A 22414-nucleotide genomic window follows, 5' to 3' on the forward strand; every position below is an offset into this window, starting at 1 on the left:
CCTTTGCTTTTTTCCCTCCAGGGTTGACCCGCGACAGGTTGGCTGAGGATCAGATGCCCAGAGACCCCAGAAAGCTGCTCTGTGCCACCCCTTCGATCAGCGCCAATGGTGACGACTCCTTTCTGTTCTCCGCCACGAGTCTGAACAGGCCTCAGGAATACTCTCTAGAGAAAGCCCTGGAGTTTGAGAAGTATCTGAGCAGCCTGACGCACCCTGCCCTCCTGATGAGGGAGCGACCGGCACGCAGCGAGTTTGACCGTGGCTTCTATGAGAATTACAGCATCCACAGCAAGCAGCGGCTGATGCTGATGGGGGAGAAGCGTTACCGCTGCACTGAGTGTGGCAAGGGATTCACCAGGAACTCCCACTTAAAAGCGCACCGCCGGATCCACACTGGGGAGCGCCCCTTTAAGTGCTCAGAGTGCAGCAAAACCTTCAGCGAGAATTCCCACCTGACTGTTCACCTTCGCGTTCACTCTGGCGAGAAGCGTTACAAGTGCGGCATGTGTGACAAGAGCTTCAGTGAGAACTCCAACCTCATTGTCCACCAGAGAATCCACACTGGAGAGAAACCATACAAGTGCCCTGAGTGCGACCTATGCTTCAGCCAGCACTCCAGCCTGGTGCGGCACCGGCGCAAGCACTCGGGGGCACGACCATACCAGTGTGCGCACTGTGAAAAGACATTCAGCCAGAAAGGTCACCTCAGCAACCACATCCGCACACACACTGGCGAGCGACCCTATAAGTGCTCGGAGTGCGGGAAGTCCTTCAGCGAACATTCCCACCTAACGGGACACCAGAAAATTCACACGGGGGAGAAACCGTACACCTGCGACGTATGCCACAAGGGCTTCAGCAAGATCTCCAACCTGAAGGCCCACCAGCAGATTCACACTGGCTTCCGGCCCTACATCTGTTCCCAGTGCGGAAAAAGCTTTACCCAGCACTCCACTCTGGTCCGACACCAGCGGGTCCACGCCGGAAAGCTGGACTCATTCTGGAGGAAACTGTATGAGGTGGAGGTCTCGCAAGACATCTCCTGGAAGGAGGAACTCAGCCCTGGGGAGCGAGAAACTGAGGAAGAACTCTCCTGTCCCTCCAGCCAGCAATGCTGACTTCCCAGAGCTCATGGCCCAGGGATGTGGCTACCGTTGCCTTACTTTCCCAGACCCCTGAAAGCCATGTATGCAGTGATCTGGAGCTAAGGAAATACATGGCTGCTGCTAATAGAAGTTCCCTAACGGTCATCTTTATCTTCCCCAGGATCCTGTTTACGATGGAGGGACGTTCTGCTGTATTTCTAGTGAAATGTCACTGAAAAAGCTGGGTGACAACCATTATGTATGCCCGTCCTGCTCACGCAGCTGTTGTGGTGCCACTTTCTCGGACCTCTGAGTAGACAATATATTGAAACATATAAAATCCAATATGTTCAGGAACGTGGGGTTATGACTCTGCCTCATTGCTTGTCCCCCAGCTTTTTCAGGTTCAGCGTCCACTCCAAGCTTTGTAATTCCAGGATGGGATCTGTAAATGTGAATGTTGCCTTTTCCTATTTATTTCAGGTTTGTTTTTCCGTCGTGTTATAATTTATTATTACCTCCACACGTCTGTTGTTGCGACTCGGCCGACACTTGGAGTATTGGAAGAAAAGTGTTAACTGTGTCCAGGATCCACATAGAGCCGGCCGTCCACGCGACTGTCCACCCTTCAAGTACCCATGGCTAGATTTTCTGAAATAATTTTGATTTGTGTGAGGGAGGGGAACACAATGTGGTGGTGTCATCCTGTCTGTGCCATGAATGTACTGTGTACACTACAGAGGCCTTGTACAAGCAGCCGATATAAAGCCTCCGCTATCAGTGACCGTTCTACTGCCAGGACGATGGCCACAATGTCTTGCTGTCACCTCTGAATGCTGCACATAAAAGCAGAGCTGTCCTCTTGTGCGCTTCTTTTATGGACACTGCGGTACTCGCCTGGTCCAGGAGGTTAGGAGTCCTCTCCACCAGCGGCTCTGCCCGTCCTGCCGTCTCTTCTGTGCCTGTCCTGCCGTCTCTTCTGTGCCCTCCCTGCCTCCTTTTCCTTAGCCCATCCTGCCTTCTCCTTAGCTTGTCCTTACTCCGTCCCGTCGTCTCTTCTGTGCCCGTCCTGCCTCCTTTTCATTAGCCTGTGTTGCATTCTTCTCCTTAGCCCATCCTGCCTTCTCCTTAGCTTGTCCTTTCTCCTTACTCCGTCCCGTCGTCTCTTCTGTGCCTGTCCTGCCTCCTTTTCATTAGCCTGTGTTGCATTCTTCTCCTTAGCCCATCCTGCGTCCTTCTCCTTACCCCGTCCCGCCGTTTCTTCTGTGCTTGTCCTGCCTTCTTCGCCTTAGCCTGTCCTTTCTCCTTAGCCCATCCTGCGTCCTTCTCCTTACCCCGTCCCGTTGTATCTTCTGTGCCTGTCCTGCGTTCTTTGCCTTAGCCTGTCCTTTCTCCTTAACCCATCCCGCCTTCCCTTCTGTGCTCATCGTCTCTTCTGTTCCTGTCCTGCCGTCTTCTCTTTAGCCCCCTGCTTTAACAATTGACGATCTGTGATGCCAGGTGAAGTGATTTCCGTACTCTGTGGCTTTGCTGAAATTATTATCAAGGCATATCACACACACCCTCCGCTATCACATACACTGTGTATCACACATAACTGTCACCCTCCACTATCACACACATCACTGCCGCCCTCCGCTGTCACATACACCGTGTATCACACATTACTGCCACCCTCCACTATCCCATACACCGTGTATCACACATCACTGCCACCCTCCACTATCACATACACCGTGTATCACACATCACTGCTGCCCTCCGCTGTCACATACACCGTGTATCACACATTACTGCCACCCTCCACTATCCCATACACCGTGTATCACACATCACTGCCGCCCTCCACTATCACATACACCGTGTATCACACATCACTGCTGCCCTCCGCTATCACATACACCGTGTATCACACATCACTGCCGCCCTCCACTATCACATACACCGTGTATCACACATTACTGCCACCCTCCACTATCACATACACCGTGTATCACACATCACTGCTGCCCTCCGCTGTCACATACACCGTGTATCACACATCACTGCTGCCCTCCGCTGTCACATAAACCATGTATCACACATTACTGCCACCCTCCACTATCACATACACCGTGTATCACACATCACTGCCGCCCTCCGCTGTCACATACACCGTGTATCACTCGCAGCACTGCTGCCCTCCGCTGTCACATACAATGTGTATGAAACATCACTACTGCCCTCCGCTATCACATACACCGTGTGTCAGACATTATTACCGTCCTCTGCTATCACATACACCATGTATCACTCGCAGCACTGCCGCCCTCCGCTATCACATACACCGTGTATCACATCACTGCCGCCCTCCACTATCACATACACCGTGTGTCAGACATCACTACCGCCCTCCGCTATCACATACACCGTGTGTCAGACATCACTACCGCCCTCCGCTATCACATACACCATGTATCACTCGCAGCACTGCCGCCCTCCGCTATCACGTACACCGTGCGTCACACATCACTACCGCCCTCCGCTATCACATACACCGTGTATCATACATCACTGCCGCCCCTCCGCTATCACATACACCGTGTATCACACATCACTACCGCCCTCCGCTATCACATACACTGTGTGTCACACATCACTACCGCCCTCCGCTATCACATACACTGTGTGTCACACATCACTACCGCCCTCCGCTATCACATACACCGTGTATCACACATCACTGCCGCCCCTCCGCTATCACATACACCGTGTATCACACATCACTACCGCCCTCCGCTATCACATACACCGTGTGTCACACATCACTACCGCCCTCCGCTATCACATACACCGTGTATCACACATCACTGCCGCCCCTCCGCTATCACATACACCGTGTGTCACACATCACTACCGCCCTCCGCTATCACATACACCGTGTATCACACATCACTACCGCCCTCCGCTATCACATACACCGTGTATCACACATCACTGCCGCCCCTCCGCTATCACATACACCGTGTGTCACACATCACTACCGCCCTCCACTATCACATACACCGTGTATCACACATCACTACCGCCTTCCGCTATCACATACACCGTGTATCAAAAATCACTACCGCCCTCCGCTATCACATACACCGTGTGTCACACATCACTACCGCCCTCCGCTATCACATACACCGTGTGTCACACATCACTACCGCCCTCCGCTATCACACCGTGTGTCACACATCACAAAGGTTATAGTCTTAGTCACTGCTTAAACTGGTGAGGTAAAGTGAAAGTTGAGATCTGATTGGTTGCTATGGATAATGAAAGCTGAGCATAGGTTTCATTTTAACCAGACTGCTGGTTGTGCAGGAATTAAAGCTGAGCTCTGATTGGTTGCTACTGGTAAAGTAGTTGTAGATGGTTGTGGTTGATGCGTCCTGTATCGCCTCATGTGGAAGATGCTGGTGACTCCGCGCCTGTGCTGCAGAGCGACACTCATAGTTCTGCTGTACGTGGCGAGAAATGCTTTAACCTCTGCATCTTCCATGATCTCTGTGCATGGAATCCAGGCTGCACACCGCACAGAGGATGTTCTAGACAGGAAACAGGTGTAACAAACCCTCAGCAGTGAGATGTCTGGTTAGGCACCTAGCTCATGTGTTACTGCACTGACCACCTACCTGTATACATGTGAGAGGTTGTCGGTCCGGCCCCCCGGTGCTGACACAAGATCTCCAGCATCAGCTCCTCATCTACTGCTGACCACCTACCTGTATACATGTGAGAGGTTGTCGGTCCGGCCCCCCGGTGCTGACACAAGATCTCCAGCATCAGCTCCTCATCTACTGCTGACAACCTACCTGTATACATGTGAGAGGTTGTCAGTCCGGCCCCCGGTGCTGACACAAGATCTCCAGCATTAGCTCCTCATCTACTGCTGACAACCTACCTGTATACATGTGAGAGGTTGTCAGTCCGGCCCCCGGTGCTGACACATGATCTCCAGTATCAGCTCCTCATCTACTGCTGACAACCTACCTGTCTACATGTGAGAGGTTGTCGGTCCGGCCCCCGGTGCTGACACAAGATCTCCAGCATTAGCTCCTCATCTACTGCTGACAACCTACCTGTATACATGTGAGAGGTTGTCAGTCCGGCCCCCGGTGCTGACACAAGATCTCCAGCATCAGCTCCTCATCTACTGCTGACAACCTACCTGTATACATGTGAGAGGTTGTCAGTCCGGCCCCCGGTGCTGACACAAGATCTCCAGCATTAGCTCCTCATCTACTGCTGACAACCTACCTGTATACATGTGAGAGGTTGTCAGTCCGGCCCCCGGTGCTGACACAAGATCTCCAGCATCAGCTCCTCATCTACTGCTGACAACCTACCTGTATACATGTGAGAGGTTGTCGGTCCGGCCCCCGGTGCTGACACAAGATCTCCAGCATCAGCTCCTCATCTACTACTGACAACCTACCTGTATACATGTGAGAGGTTGTCGGTCCGGCCCCCGGTGCTGACACAAGATCTCCAGCATCAGCTCCTCATCTACTACTGCTGACAACCTACCTGTGTACATGTGAGAGGTTGTCGGTCCGGCCCCCGGTGCTGACACAAGATCTCCAGCATCAGCTCCTCATCTACTGCTGACAACCTACCTGTATACATGTGAGAGGTTGTCAGTCCGGCCCCCGGTGCTGACACAAGATCTCCAGCATCAGCTCCTCATCTACTGCTGACAACCTACCTGTATACATGTGAGAGGTTGTCGGTCCGACCCCCGGTGCTGACACAAGATCTCCAGCATCAGCTCCTCATCTACTGCTGACAACCTACCTGTATACATGTGAGAGGTTGTCGGTCCGGCCCCCCGGTGCTGACACAAGATCTCCAGCATCAGCTCCTCATCTACTGCTGACAACCTACCTGTATACATGTGAGAGGTTGTCGGTCCGGCCCCCCGGTGCTGACACAAGATCTCCAGCATCAGCTCCTCATCTACTGCTGACAACCTACCTGTATACATGTGAGAGGTTGTCGGTCCGGCCCCCCGGTGCTGACACAAGATCTCCAGCATCAGCTCCTCATCTACTGCTGACAACCTACCTGTATACATGTGAGAGGTTGTCGGTCCGGCCCCCCGATGCTGACACAAGATTTCCAGCATCAGCTCCTCATCTACTACTGCTGACAACCTACCTGTGTACATGTGAGAGGTTGTCGGTCCGGCCCCCCGGTGCTGACACAAGATCTCCAGCATCAGCTCCTCATCTACTACTGACAACCTACCTGTATACATGTGAGAGGTTGTCGGTCCGGCCCCCCGGTGCTGACACAAGATCTCCAGCATCAGCTCCTCATCTACTGCTGACAACCTACCTGTATACATGTGAGAGGTTGTCGGTCCGGCCCCCGGTGCTGACACAAGATCTCCAGCATCAGCTCCTCATCTACTACTGCTGACAACCTACCTGTATACATGTGAGAGGTTGTCGGTCCGGCCCCCGGTGCTGACACAAGATCTCCAGCATCAGCTCCTCATCTACTGCTGACAACCTACCTGTATACATGTGAGAGGTTGTCGGTCCGGCCCCCCAGTGCTGACACAAGATCTCCAGCATCAGCTCCTCATCTACTACTGACAACCTACCTGTATACATGTGAGAGGTTGTCGGTCCGGCCCCCCGGTGCTGACACAAGATCTCCAGCATCAGCTCCTCATCTACTGCTGACAACCTACCTGTATACATGTGAGAGGTTGTCGGTCCGGCCCCCCGGTGCTGACACAAGATCTCCAGCATCAGCTCCTCATCTACTGCTGACAACCTACCTGTATACATGTGAGAGGTTGTCGGTCCGGCCCCCCGGTGCTGACACAAGATCTCCAGCATCAGCTCCTCATCTACTGCTGACAACCTACCTGTATACATGTGAGAGGTTGTCGGTCCGGCCCCCCGGTGCTGACACATGATCTCCAGCATCAGCTCCTCATCTACTGCTGACAACCTACCTGTATACATGTGAGAGGTTGTCGGTCCGGCCCCCCGGTGCTGACACAAGATCTCCAGCATCAGCTCCTCATCTACTGCTGACAACCTACCTGTATACAAGTGAGAGGTTGTCGGTCCGGCCCCCCGGTGCTGACACAAGATCTCCAGCATCAGCTCCTCATCTACTGCTGACAACCTACCTGTATACATGTGAGAGGTTGTCGGTCCGGCCCCCCGGTGCTGACACAAGATCTCCAGCATCAGATCCTCATCTACTGCTGACAACCTACCTGTATACATGTGAGAGGTTGTCGGTCCGGCCCCCCGGTGCTGACACAAGATCTCCAGCATCAGCTCCTCATCTACTGCTGACAACCTACCTGTATACATGTGAGAGGTTGTCGGTCCGGCCCCCGGTGCTGACACAAGATCTCCAGCATCAGCTCCTCATCTACTGCTGACAACCTACCTGTATACATGTGAGAGGTTGTCGGTCCGGCCCCCCGGTGCTGACACAAGATCTCCAGCATCAGCTCCTCATCTACTGCTGACAACCTACCTGTATACATGTGAGAGGTTGTCGGTCCGGCCCCCCGGTGCTGACACAAGATCTCCAGCATCAGCTCCTCATCTACTGCTGACAACCTACCTGTATACATGTGAGAGGTTGTCGGTCCGGCCCCCGGTGCTGACACAAGATCTCCAGCATCAGCTCCTCATCTACTGCTGACAACCTACCTGTATACATGTGAGAGGTTGTCGGTCCGGCCCCCGGTGCTGACACAAGATCTCCAGCATCAGCTCCTCATCTACTGCTGACAACCTACCTGTATACATGTGAGAGGTTGTCGGTCCGGCCCCCCGGTGCTGACACAAGATCTCCAGCATCAGCTCCTCATCTACTGCTGACAACCTACCTGTATACATGTGAGAGGTTGTCGGTCCGGCCCCCGGTGCTGACACAAGATCTCCAGCATCAGCTCCTCATCTACTGCTGACAACCTACCTGTATACATGTGAGAGGTTGTCAGTCCGGCCCCCGGTGCTGACACAAGATCTCCAGCATCAGCTCCTCATCTACTACTGACAACCTACCTGTATACATGTGAGAGGTTGTCGGTCCGGCCCCCCGGTGCTGACACAAGATCTCCAGCATCAGCTCCTCATCTACAGCTGACAACCTACCTGTATACATGTGAGAGGTTGTCGGTCCGGCCCCCCGGTGCTGACACAAGATCTCCAGCATCAGCTCCTCATCTACTGCTGACAACCTACCTGTATACATGTGAGAGGTTGTCGGTCCGGCCCCCGGTGCTGACACAAGATCTCCAGCATCAGCTCCTCATCTACTGCTGACAACCTACCTGTATACATGTGAGAGGTTGTCGGTCCGGACCCCGGTGCTGACACAAGATCTCCAGCATCAGCTCCTCATCTACTACTGACAACCTACCTGTATACATGTGAGAGGTTGTCGGTCCGGCCCCCCGGTGCTGACACAAGATCTCCAGCATCAGCTCCTCATCTACTGCTGACAACCTACCTGTATACATGTGAGAGGTTGTCGGTCCGGCCCCCCGGTGCTGACACAAGATCTCCAGCATCAGCTCCTCATCTACTGCTGACAACCTACCTGTATACATGTGAGAGGTTGTCGGTCCGGCCCCCCGGTGCTGACACAAGATCTCCAGCATCAGCTCCTCATCTACTGCTGACAACCTACCTGTATACATGTGAGAGGTTGTCGGTCCGGCCCCCGGTGCTGACACAAGATCTCCAGCATCAGCTCCTCATCTACTGCTGACAACCTACCTGTATACATGTGAGAGGTTGTCGGTCCGGCCCCCCGGTGCTGACACAAGATCTCCAGCATCAGCTCCTCATCTACTGCTGACAACCTACCTGTGTACATGTGAGAGGTTGTCGGTCCGGCCCCCCGGTGCTGACACAAGATCTCCAGCATCAGCTCCTCATCTGCTGCTGACAACCTACCTGTATACATGTGAGAGGTTGTCGGTCCGGCCCCCGGTGCTGACACAAGATCTCCAGCATCAGCTCCTCAACTACTACTGCTGACAACCTACCTGTATACATGTGAGAGGTTGTCGGTCCGGCCCCCCGGTGCTGACACACGATCTCCAGCATCAGCTCCTCATCTACTACTGCTGACAACCTACCTGTATACATGTGAGAGGTTGTCGGTCCGGCCCCCCGGTGCTGACACAAGATCTCCAGCATCAGCTCCTCATCTACTACTGACAACCTACCTGTATACATGTGAGAGGTTGTCGGTCCGGCCCCCCGGTGCTGACACAAGATCTCCAGCATCAGCTCCTCATCTACTGCTGACAACCTACCTGTATACATGTGAGAGGTTGTCGGTCCGGCCCCCCGATGCTGACACAAGATTTCCAGCATCAGCTCCTCATCTACTACTGCTGACAACCTACCTGTGTACATGTGAGAGGTTGTCGGTCCGGCCCCCCGGTGCTGACACAAGATCTCCAGCATCAGCTCCTCATCTACTACTGACAACCTACCTGTATACATGTGAGAGGTTGTCGGTCCGGCCCCCCGGTGCTGACACAAGATCTCCAGCATCAGCTCCTCATCTACTGCTGACAACCTACCTGTATACATGTGAGAGGTTGTCGGTCCGGCCCCCGGTGCTGACACAAGATCTCCAGCATCAGCTCCTCATCTACTACTGCTGACAACCTACCTGTATACATGTGAGAGGTTGTCGGTCCGGCCCCCGGTGCTGACACAAGATCTCCAGCATCAGCTCCTCATCTACTGCTGACAACCTACCTGTATACATGTGAGAGGTTGTCGGTCCGGCCCCCCAGTGCTGACACAAGATCTCCAGCATCAGCTCCTCATCTACTACTGACAACCTACCTGTATACATGTGAGAGGTTGTCGGTCCGGCCCCCCGGTGCTGACACAAGATCTCCAGCATCAGCTCCTCATCTACTGCTGACAACCTACCTGTATACATGTGAGAGGTTGTCGGTCCGGCCCCCCGGTGCTGACACAAGATCTCCAGCATCAGCTCCTCATCTACTGCTGACAACCTACCTGTATACATGTGAGAGGTTGTCGGTCCGGCCCCCCGGTGCTGACACAAGATCTCCAGCATCAGCTCCTCATCTACTGCTGACAACCTACCTGTATACATGTGAGAGGTTGTCGGTCCGGCCCCCCGGTGCTGACACATGATCTCCAGCATCAGCTCCTCATCTACTGCTGACAACCTACCTGTATACATGTGAGAGGTTGTCGGTCCGGCCCCCCGGTGCTGACACAAGATCTCCAGCATCAGCTCCTCATCTACTGCTGACAACCTACCTGTATACAAGTGAGAGGTTGTCGGTCCGGCCCCCCGGTGCTGACACAAGATCTCCAGCATCAGCTCCTCATCTACTGCTGACAACCTACCTGTATACATGTGAGAGGTTGTCGGTCCGGCCCCCCGGTGCTGACACAAGATCTCCAGCATCAGATCCTCATCTACTGCTGACAACCTACCTGTATACATGTGAGAGGTTGTCGGTCCGGCCCCCCGGTGCTGACACAAGATCTCCAGCATCAGCTCCTCATCTACTGCTGACAACCTACCTGTATACATGTGAGAGGTTGTCGGTCCGGCCCCCGGTGCTGACACAAGATCTCCAGCATCAGCTCCTCATCTACTGCTGACAACCTACCTGTATACATGTGAGAGGTTGTCGGTCCGGCCCCCCGGTGCTGACACAAGATCTCCAGCATCAGCTCCTCATCTACTGCTGACAACCTACCTGTATACATGTGAGAGGTTGTCGGTCCGGCCCCCCGGTGCTGACACAAGAGCTCCAGCATCAGCTCCTCATCTACTGCTGACAACCTACCTGTATACATGTGAGAGGTTGTCGGTCCGGCCCCCCGGTGCTGACACAAGATCTCCAGCATCAGCTCCTCATCTACTGCTGACAACCTACCTGTATACATGTGAGAGGTTGTCGGTCCGGCCCCCCGGTGCTGACACAAGATCTCCAGCATCAGCTCCTCATCTACTGCTGACAACCTACCTGTATACATGTGAGAGGTTGTCGGTCCGGCCCCCGGTGCTGACACAAGATCTCCAGCATCAGCTCCTCATCTACTGCTGACAACCTACCTGTATACATGTGAGAGGTTGTCGGTCCGGCCCCCGGTGCTGACACAAGATCTCCAGCATCAGCTCCTCATCTACTGCTGACAACCTACCTGTATACATGTGAGAGGTTGTCGGTCCGGCCCCCCGGTGCTGACACAAGATCTCCAGCATCAGCTCCTCATCTACTGCTGACAACCTACCTGTATACATGTGAGAGGTTGTCGGTCCGGCCCCCGGTGCTGACACAAGATCTCCAGCATCAGCTCCTCATCTACTGCTGACAACCTACCTGTATACATGTGAGAGGTTGTCAGTCCGGCCCCCGGTGCTGACACAAGATCTCCAGCATCAGCTCCTCATCTACTACTGACAACCTACCTGTATACATGTGAGAGGTTGTCGGTCCGGCCCCCCGGTGCTGACACAAGATCTCCAGCATCAGCTCCTCATCTACTGCTGACAACCTACCTGTATACATGTGAGAGGTTGTCGGTCCGGCCCCCCGGTGCTGACACAAGATCTCCAGCATCAGCTCCTCATCTACTGCTGACAACCTACCTGTATACATGTGAGAGGTTGTCGGTCCGGCCCCCGGTGCTGACACAAGATCTCCAGCATCAGCTCCTCATCTACTGCTGACAACCTACCTGTATACATGTGAGAGGTTGTCGGTCCGGACCCCGGTGCTGACACAAGATCTCCAGCATCAGCTCCTCATCTACTACTGACAACCTACCTGTATACATGTGAGAGGTTGTCGGTCCGGCCCCCCGGTGCTGACACAAGATCTCCAGCATCAGCTCCTCATCTACTGCTGACAACCTACCTGTATACATGTGAGAGGTTGTCGGTCCGGCCCCCCGGTGCTGACACAAGATCTCCAGCATCAGCTCCTCATCTACTGCTGACAACCTACCTGTATACATGTGAGAGGTTGTCGGTCCGGCCCCCCGGTGCTGACACAAGATCTCCAGCATCAGCTCCTCATCTACTGCTGACAACCTACCTGTATACATGTGAGAGGTTGTCGGTCCGGCCCCCCGGTGCTGACACAAGATCTCCAGCATCAGCTCCTCATCTACTGCTGACAACCTACCTGTATACATGTGAGAGGTTGTCGGTCCGGCCCCCGGTGCTGACACAAGATCTCCAGCATCAGCTCCTCATCTACTGCTGACAACCTACCTGTGTACATGTGAGAGGTTGTCGGTCCGGCCCCCCGGTGCTGACACAAGATCTCCAGCATCAGCTCCTCATCTGCTGCTGACAACCTACCTGTATACATGTGAGAGGTTGTCGGTCCGGCCCCCGGTGCTGACACAAGATCTCCAGCATCAGCTCCTCAACTACTACTGCTGACAACCTACCTGTATACATGTGAGAGGTTGTCGGTCCGGCCCCCCGGTGCTGACACACGATCTCCAGCATCAGCTCCTCATCTACTACTGCTGACAACCTACCTGTATACATGTGAGAGGTTGTCGGTCCGGCCCCCCGGTGCTGACACAAGATCTCCAGCATCAGCTCCTCATCTACTACTGACAACCTACCTGTATACATGTGAGAGGTTGTCGGTCCGGCCCCCGGTGCTGACACAAGATCTCCAGCATCAGCTCCTCATCTATTGCTGACAACCTACCTGTATACATGTGAGAGGTTGTCGGTCTGCCCCCCCGGTGCTGACACAAGATCTCCAGCATCAGCTCCTCATCTACTACTGACAACCTACCTGTATACATGTGAGAGGTTGTCGGTCTGCCCCCCCGGTGCTGACACACGATCTCCAGCATCAGCTCCTCATCTACTACTGCTGACAACCTACCTGTATACATGTGAGAGGTTGTCGGTCCGGCCCCCCGGTGCTGACACAAGATCTCCAGCATCAGCTCCTCATCTACTACTGACAACCTACCTGTATACATGTGAGAGGTTGTCGGTCCGGCCCCCCGGTGCTGACACAAGATCTCCAGCATCAGCTCCTCATCTACTGCTGACAACCTACCTGTATATATGTGAGAGGTTGTCGGTCCGGCCCCCCGGTGCTGACACAAGATCTCCAGCATCAGCTCCTCATCTACTGCTGACAACCTACCTGTATACATGTGAGAGGTTGTCGGTCCGGCCCCCCGGTGCTGACACAAGATCTCCAGCATCAGCTCCTCATCTACTGCTGACAACCTACCTGTATACATGTGAGAGGTTGTCGGTCCGGCCCCCGGTGCTGACACAAGATCTCCAGCATCAGCTCCTCATCTACGGCTGACAACCTACCTGTATACATGTGAGAGGTTGTCGGTCCGGCCCCCGGTGCTGACACAAGATCTCCAGCATCAGCTCTCATCTACTGCTGACAACCTACCTGTGTACATGTGAGAGGTTGTCGGTCCGGCCCCCCGGTGCTGACACAAGATCTCCAGCATCAGCTCCTCATCTACTGCTGACAACCTACCTGTATACATGTGAGAGGTTGTCGGTCCGGCCCCCCGGAGCTGACACAAGATCTCCAGCATCAGCTCCTCATCTACTGCTGACAACCTACCTGTATACAAGTGAGAGGTTGTCGGTCCGGCCCCCCGGTGCTGACACAAGATCTCCAGCATCAGCTCCTCATCTACTGCTGACAACCTACCTGTGTACATGTGAGAGGTTGTCGGTCCGGCCCCCGGTGCTGACACAAGATCTCCAGCATCAGCTCCTCATCTACTGCTGACAACCTACCTGTATACATGTGAGAGGTTGTCGGTCCGGCCCCCCGGTGCTGACACAAGATCTCCAGCATCAGCTCCTCATCTACTGCTGACAACCTACCTGTATACATGTGAGAGGTTGTCGGTCCGGCCCACCGGTGCTGACACAAGATCTCCAGCATCAGCTCCTCATCTACTGCTGACAACCTACCTGTATACATGTGAGAGGTTGTCGGTCCGGCCCCCCGGTGCTGACACAAGATCTCCAGCATCAGCTCCTCATCTACTGCTGACAACCTACCTGTATACATGTGAGAGGTTGTCGGTCCGGCCCCCCGGTGCTGACACAAGATCTCCAGCATCAGCTCCTCATCTACTGCTGACAACCTACCTGTATACATGTGAGAGGTTGTCGGTCCGGACCCCGGTGCTGACACAAGATCTCCAGCATCAGCTCCTCATCTACTGCTGACAACCTACCTGTATACATGTGAGAGGTTGTCGGTCCGGCCCCCCGGTGCTGACACAAGATCTCCAGCATCAGCTCCTCATCTACTGCTGACAACCTACCTGTATACATGTGAGAGGTTGTCGGTCCGGCCCCCCGGTGCTGACACAAGATCTCCAGCATCAGATCCTCATCTACTGCTGACAACCTACCTGTATATATGTGAGAGGTTGTCGGTCCGGCCCCCGGTGCTGACACAAGATCTCCAGCATCAGCTCCTCATCTACTGCTGACAACCTACCTGTATACATGTGAGAGGTTGTCGGTCCGGCCCCCGGTGCTGACACAAGATCTCCAGCATCAGCTCCTCATCTACTGCTGACAACCTACCTGTATACACGTGAGAGGTTGTCGGTCCGGCCCCCGGTGCTGACACATGATCTCCAGCATCAGCTCCTCATCTACTACTGCTGACAACCTACCTGTATACATGTGAGAGGTTGTCGGTCCGGCCCCCCGGTGCTGACACATGATCTCCAGCATCAGCTCCTCATCTACTACTGACAACCTACCTGTATACATGTGAGAGGTTGTCGGTCCGGCCCCCCGGTGCTGACACAAGATCTCCAGCATCAGATCCTCATCTACTGCTGACAACCTACCTGTATATATGTGAGAGGTTGTCGGTCCGGCCCCCGGTGCTGACACAAGATCTCCAGCATCAGCTCCTCATCTACTGCTGACAACCTACCTGTATACATGTGAGAGGTTGTCGGTCCGGCCCCCGGTGCTGACACAAGATCTCCAGCATCAGCTCCTCATCTACTGCTGACAACCTACCTGTATACATGTGAGAGGTTGTCGGTCCGGCCCCCCGGTGCTGACACAAGATCTCCAGCATCAGCTCCTCATCTACTGCTGACAACCTACCTGTATACATGTGAGAGGTTGTCGGTCCGGCCCCCCGGTGCTGACACAAGATCTCCAGCATCAGATCCTCATCTACTGCTGACAACCTACCTGTATACATGTGAGAGGTTGTCGGTCCGGCCCCCGGTGCTGACACAAGATGTCCAGCATCAGCTCCTCATCTACTGCTGACAACCTACCTGTATACATGTGAGAGGTTGTCGGTCCGGCCCCCCGGTGCTGACACAAGATCTCCAGCATCAGCTCCTCATCTACTGCTGACAACCTACCTGTATACATGTGAGAGGTTGTCAGTCCGGCCCCCGGTGCTGACACAAGAGCTCCAGCATCAGCTCCTCATCTACTACTGACAACCTACCTGTATACATGTGAGAGGTTGTCGGTCCGGCCCCCCGGTGCTGACACAAGATCTCCAGCATCAGCTCCTCATCTACTGCTGACAACCTACCTGTATACATGTGAGAGGTTGTCGGTCCGGCCCCCCGGTGCTGACACAAGATCTCCAGCATCAGCTCCTCATCTACTGCTGACAACCTACCTGTATACATGTGAGAGGTTGTCGGTCCGGCCCCCCGGTGCTGACACAAGATCTCCAGCATCAGCTCCTCATCTACTGCTGACAACCTACCTGTATACATGTGAGAGGTTGTCGGTCCGGCCCCCGGTGCTGACACAAGATCTCCAGCATCAGCTCCTCATCTACTACTGCTGACAACCTACCTGTATACATGTGAGAGGTTGTCGGTCCGGCCCCCCGGTGCTGACACAAGATCTCCAGCATCAGCTCCTCATCTACTGCTGACAACCTACCTGTATACATGTGAGAGGTTGTCGGTCCGGACCCCGGTGCTGACACAAGATCTCCAGCATCAGCTCCTCATCTACTACTGACAACCTACCTGTATACATGTGAGAGGTTGTCGGTCCGGCCCCCGGTGCTGACACAAGATCTCCAGCATCAGCTCCTCATCTACTACTGCTGACAACCTACCTGTATACATGTGAGAGGTTGTCGGTCCGGCCCCCCGGTGCTGACACAAGATCTCCAGCATCAGCTCCTCATCTACTGCTGACAACCTACCTGTATACATGTGAGAGGTTGTCGGTCCGGCCCCCGGTGCTGACACAAGATCTCCAGCATCAGCTCCTCATCTGCTGCTGACAACCTACCTGTGTACATGTGAGAGGTTGTCGGTCCGGCCCCCCGGTGCTGACACAAGATGTCCAGCATCAGCTCCTCATCTACTGCTGACAACCTACCTGTATACATGTGAGAGGTTGTCGGTCCGGCCCCCGGTGCTGACACAAGATCTCCAGCATCAGCTCCTCATCTACTGCTGACAACCTACCTGTGTACATGTGAGAGGTTGTCGGTCCGGCCCCCGGTGCTGACACAAGATCTCCAGCATCAGCTCCTCATCTACTGCTGACAACCTACCTGTATACATGTGAGAGGTTGTCGGTCCGGCCCCCCGGTGCTGACACAAGATCTCCAGCATCAGCTCCTCATCTACTGCTGACAACCTACCTGTATACATGTGAGAGGTTGTCGGTCCGGCCCCCGGTGCTGACACAAGATCTCCAGCATCAGCTCCTCATCTACTACTGCTGACAACCTACCTGTATACATGTGAGAGGTTGTCGGTCCAGCCCCCCGGTGCTGACACAAGATCTCCAGCATCAGCTCCTCATCTGCTGCTGACAACCTACCTGTATACATGTGAGAGGTTGTCGGTCCGGCCCCCGGTGCTGACACAAGATCTCCAGCATCAGCTCCTCATCTACTGCTGACAACCTACCTGTGTACATGTGAGAGGTTGTCGGTCCGGCCCCCGGTGCTGACACAAGATCTCCAGCATCAGCTCCTCATCTACTGCTGACAACCTACCTGTATACATGTGAGAGGTTGTCAGTCCGGCCCCCCGGTGCTGACACAAGATCTCCAGCATCAGCTCCTCATCTACTGCTGACAACCTACCTGTATACATGTGAGAGGTTGTCGGTCCGGCCCCCGGTGCTGACACAAGATCTCCAGCATCAGCTCCTCATCTACTGCTGACAACCTACCTGTGTACATGTGAGAGGTTGTCGGTCCGGCCCCCCGGTGCTGACACAAGATCTCCAGCATCAGCTCCTCATCTACTGCTGACAACCTACCTGTATACATGTGAGAGGTTGTCGGTCCGGCCCCCGGTGCTGACACAAGACCTCCAGCATCAGCTCCTCATCTACTGCTGACAACCTACCTGTATACATGTGAGAGGTTGTCGGTCCGGCCCCCGGTGCTGACACAAGATCTCCAGCATCAGCTCCTCATCTACTGCTGACCACCTACCTGTATACATGTGAGAGGTTGTCGGTCCGGCCCCCCGGTGCTGTCACAAGATCTCCAGCATCAGCTCCTCATCTACTACTGACAACCTACCTGTATACATGTGAGAGGTTGTCGGTCCGGCCCCCGGTGCTGACACAAGATCTCCAGCATCAGCTCCTCATCTACTGCTGACAACCTACCTGTATACATGTGAGAGGTTGTCGGTCCGGCCCCCGGTGCTGACACAAGATCTCCAGCATCAGCTCCTCATCTACTACTGCTGACAACCTACCTGTATACATGTGAGAGGTTGTCGGTCCGGCCCCCCGGTGCTGACACAAGATCTCCAGCATCAGCTCCTCATCTACTACTGCTGACAACCTACCTGTATACATGTGAGAGGTTGTCGGTCTGCCCCCCCGGTGCTGACACAAGATCTCCAGCATCAGCTCCTCATCTACTGCTGACAACCTACCTGTATACATGTGAGAGGTTGTCGGTCCGGCCCCCGGTGCTGACACAAGATCTCCAGCATCAGCTCCTCATCTACTGCTGACAACCTACCTGTATACATGTGAGAGGTTGTCGGTCCGGCCCCCGGTGCTGACACAAGATCTCCAGCATCAGCTCCTCATCTACTGCTGACAACCTACCTGTATACATGTGAGAGGTTGTCGGTCCGGCCCCCGGTGCTGACACAAGATCTCCAGCATCAGCTCCTCATCTACTGCTGACAACCTACCTGTATACATGTGAGAGGTTGTCGGTCCGGCCCCCGGTGCTGACACAAGATCTCCAGCAACTGCTCCTCATCTATAACTGCTGACAACCTACCTGTATACATGTGAGAGGTTGTCGGTCCGGCCCCCCGGTGCTGACACAAGATCTCCAGCATCAGCTCCTCATCTACTGCTGACAACCTACCTGTATACATGTGAGAGGTTGTCGGTCCGGCCCCCGGTGCTGACACAAGATCTCCAGCATCAGCTCCTCATCTACTGCTGACAACCTACCTGTATACATGTGAGAGGTTGTCGGTCCGGCCCCCCGGTGCTGACACAAGATCTCCAGCATCATCTACTACTGACAACCTACCTGTGTACATGTGAGAGGTTGTCGGTCCGGCCCCCCGGTGCTGACACAAGATCTCCAGCATCAGCTCCTCATCTACTGCTGACAACCTACCTGTATACAAGTGAGAGGTTGTCGGTCCGGCCCCCGGTGCTGACACAAGATCTCCAGCATCTCCTCATCTACTGCTGACAACCTACCTGTATACATGTGAGAGGTTGTCGGTCCGGCCCCCGGTGCTGACACAAGATCTCCAGCATCAGCTCCTCATCTACTACTGACAACCTACCTGTATACATGTGAGAGGTTGTCGGTCCGGCCCCCCGGTGCTGACACAAGATCTCCAGCATCAGCTCCTCATCTACTCCTGACAACCTACCTGTATACATGTGAGAGGTTGTCGGTCCGGCCCCCCGGTGCTGACACAAGATCTCCAGCATCAGCTCCTCATCTACTACTGACAACCTACCTGTCTACATGTGAGAGGTTGTCGGTCCGGCCCCCCGGTGCTGACACAAGATCTCCAGCATCAGCTCCTCATCTACTGCTGACAACCTACCTGTATACAAGTGAGAGGTTGTCGGTCCGGCCCCCCGGTGCTGACACAAGATCTCCAGCATCAGATCCTCATCTACTGCTGACAACCTACCTGTATACATGTGAGAGGTTGTCGGTCCGGCCCCCCGGTGCTGACACAAGATCTCCAGCATCAGCTCCTCATCTACTGCTGACAACCTACCTGTATACATGTGAGAGGTTGTCGGTCCGGCCCACCGGTGCTGACACAAGATCTCCAGCATCAGCTCCTCATCTACTGCTGACAACCTACCTGTATACATGTGAGAGGTTGTCGGTCCGGCCCCCCGGTGCTGACACAAGATCTCCAGCATCAGCTCCTCATCTACTGCTGACAACCTACCTGTATACATGTGAGAGGTTGTCGGTCCGGCCCCCCGGTGCTGACACATGATCTCCAGCATCAGCTCCTCATCTACTACTGACAACCTACCTGTATACATGTGAGAGGTTGTCGGTCCGGCCCCCGGTGCTGACACAAGATCTCCAGCATCAGCTCCTCATCTACTGCTGACAACCTACCTGTATACATGTGAGAGGTTGTCGGTCCGGCCCCCGGTGCTGACACAAGATCTCCAGCATCAGATCCTCATCTACTGCTGACAACCTACCTGTATACATGTGAGAGGTTGTCGGTCCGGCCCCCGGTGCTGACACAAGATCTCCAGCATCAGCTCCTCATCTACTGCTGACAACCTACCTGTATACATGTGAGAGGTTGTCGGTCCGGCCCCCCGGTGCTGACACAAGATCTCCAGCATCAGCTCCTCATCTACTGCTGACAACCTACCTGTATACATGTGAGAGGTTGTCGGTCCGGCCCCCCGGTGCTGACACAAGATCTCCAGCATCAGCTCCTCATCTACTGCTGACAACCTACCTGTATACATGTGAGAGGTTGTCGGTCCGGCCCCCCGGTGCTGACACAAGATCTCCAGCATCAGCTCCTCATCTACTGCTGACAACCTACCTGTATACATGTGAGAGGTTGTCGGTCCGGCCCCCCGGTGCTGACACAAGATCTCCAGCATCAGCTCCTCATCTACTGCTGACAACCTACCTGTATACATGTGAGAGGTTGTCGGTCCGGCCCCCGGTGCTGACACAAGATCTCCAGCATCAGCTCCTCATCTACTGCTGACAACCTACCTGTATACATGTGAGAGGTTGTCGGTCCGGACCCCGGTGCTGACACAAGATCTCCAGCATCAGCTCCTCATCTACTGCTGACAACCTACCTGTATACATGTGAGAGGTTGTCGGTCCGGCCTCCCGGTGCTGACACAAGATCTCCAGCATCAGCTCCTCATCTACTGCTGACAACCTACCTGTATACATGTGAGAGGTTGTCGGTCCGGCCCCCCGGTGCTGACACAAGATCTCCAGCATCAGCTCCTCATCTACTGCTGACAACCTACCTGTATACATGTGAGAGGTTGTCGGTCCGGCCCCCCGGTGCTGACACAAGATCTCCAGCATCAGCTCCTCATCTACTGCTGACAACCTACCTGTATACATGTGAGAGGTTGTCGGTCCGGCCCCCCGGTGCTGACACATGATCTCCAGCATCAGCTCCTCATCTACTGCTGACAACCTACCTGTATACATGTGAGAGGTTGTCGGTCCGGCCCCCCGGTGCTGACACAAGATGTCCAGCATCATCTACTGCTGACAACCTACCTGTATACATGTGAGAGGTTGTCGGTCCGGCCCCCCGGTGCTGACACAAGATCTCCAGCATCAGCTCCTCATCTACTGCTGACAACCTACCTGTATACATGTGAGAGGTTGTCGGTCCGGCCCCCCGGTGCTGACACAAGATCTCCAGCATCAGCTCCTCATCTACTGCTGACAACCTACCTGTATACAAGTGAGAGGTTGTCGGTCCGGCCCCCCGGTGCTGACACAAGATCTCCAGCATCAGCTCCTCATCTACTGCTGACAACCTACCTGTATACATGTGAGAGGTTGTCGGTCCGGCCCCCCGGTGCTGACACAAGATCTCCAGCATCAGCTCCTCATCTACTGCTGACAACCTACCTGTATACATGTGAGAGGTTGTCGGTCCGGCCCCCCGGTGCTGACACAAGATCTCCAGCATCAGCTCCTCATCTACTACTGACAACCTACCTGTATACATGTGAGAGGTTGTCGGTCCGGCCCCCGGTGCTGACACAAGATCTCCAGCATCAGCTCCTCATCTACTACTGACAACCTACCTGTATACATGTGAGAGGTTGTCGGTCCGGCCCCCCGGTGCTGACACAAGATCTCCAGCATCAGCTCCTCATCTACTGCTGACAACCTACCTGTATACATGTGAGAGGTTGTCGGTCCGGCCCCCCGGTGCTGACACATGATCTCCAGCATCAGCTCCTCATCTACTGCTGACAACCTACCTGTATACATGTGAGAGGTTGTCGGTCCGGCCCCCCGGTGCTGACACAAGATCTCCAGCATCAGCTCCTCATCTACTGCTGACAACCTACCTGTATACATGTAAGAGGTTGTCGGTCCGGCCCCCGGTGCTGACACAAGATCTCCAGCATCAGCTCCTCATCTACTACTGACAACCTACCTGTATACATGTGAGAGGTTGTCGGTCCGGCCCCCGGTGCTGACACAAGATCTCCAGCATCAGCTCCTCATCTACTACTGACAACCTACCTGTATACATGTGAGAGGTTGTCAGTCCGGCCCCCCGGTGCTGACACAAGATCTCCAGCATCAGCTCCTCATCTACTACTGACAACCTACCTGTATACATGTGAGAGGTTGTCGGTCCGGCCCCCCGGTGCTGACACAAGATCTCCAGCATCAGCTCCTCATCTACTACTGACAACCTACCTGTATACATGTGAGAGGTTGTCGGTCCGGCCCCCGGTGCTGACACAAGATCTCCAGCATCAGCTCCTCATCTACTGCTGACAACCTACCTGTATACATGTGAGAGGTTGTCGGTCCGGCCCCCGGTGCTGACACAAGATCTCCAGCATCAGCTCCTCATCTACTACTGACAACCTACCTGTATACATGTGAGAGGTTGTCAGTCCGGCCCCCCGGTGCTGACACAAGATCTCCAGCATCAGCTCCTCATCTACTACTGACAACCTACCTGTATACATGTGAGAGGTTGTCGGTCCGGCCCCCGGTGCTGACACAAGATCTCCAGCATCAGCTCCTCATC

At 54.4% G+C, this 22414-nt stretch overlaps 1 protein-coding gene across 1 annotated transcript in view; it reads left to right on the forward strand.

The window, feature by feature from the left end:
• The window catches only part of LOC138638861 (zinc finger protein 773-like), a 44012-nt gene extending 42063 nt beyond the window's left edge, over positions 1–1949 (forward strand). Inside the window, exon 8 of the mRNA XM_069728554.1 lies at positions 22–1949. Coding sequence (XP_069584655.1) covers positions 22–1118 — 1097 coding nt within the window. The 3' untranslated portion in view covers positions 1119–1949. The remainder of the gene's footprint in view (positions 1–21) is intronic.
• The last annotated feature ends 20465 nt before the right edge of the window (positions 1950–22414 follow it).

Source organism: Ranitomeya imitator, chromosome 5 (assembly GCF_032444005.1).
Source record: "Ranitomeya imitator isolate aRanImi1 chromosome 5, aRanImi1.pri, whole genome shotgun sequence".
Lineage (NCBI taxonomy): Eukaryota > Metazoa > Chordata > Amphibia > Anura > Dendrobatidae > Ranitomeya > Ranitomeya imitator.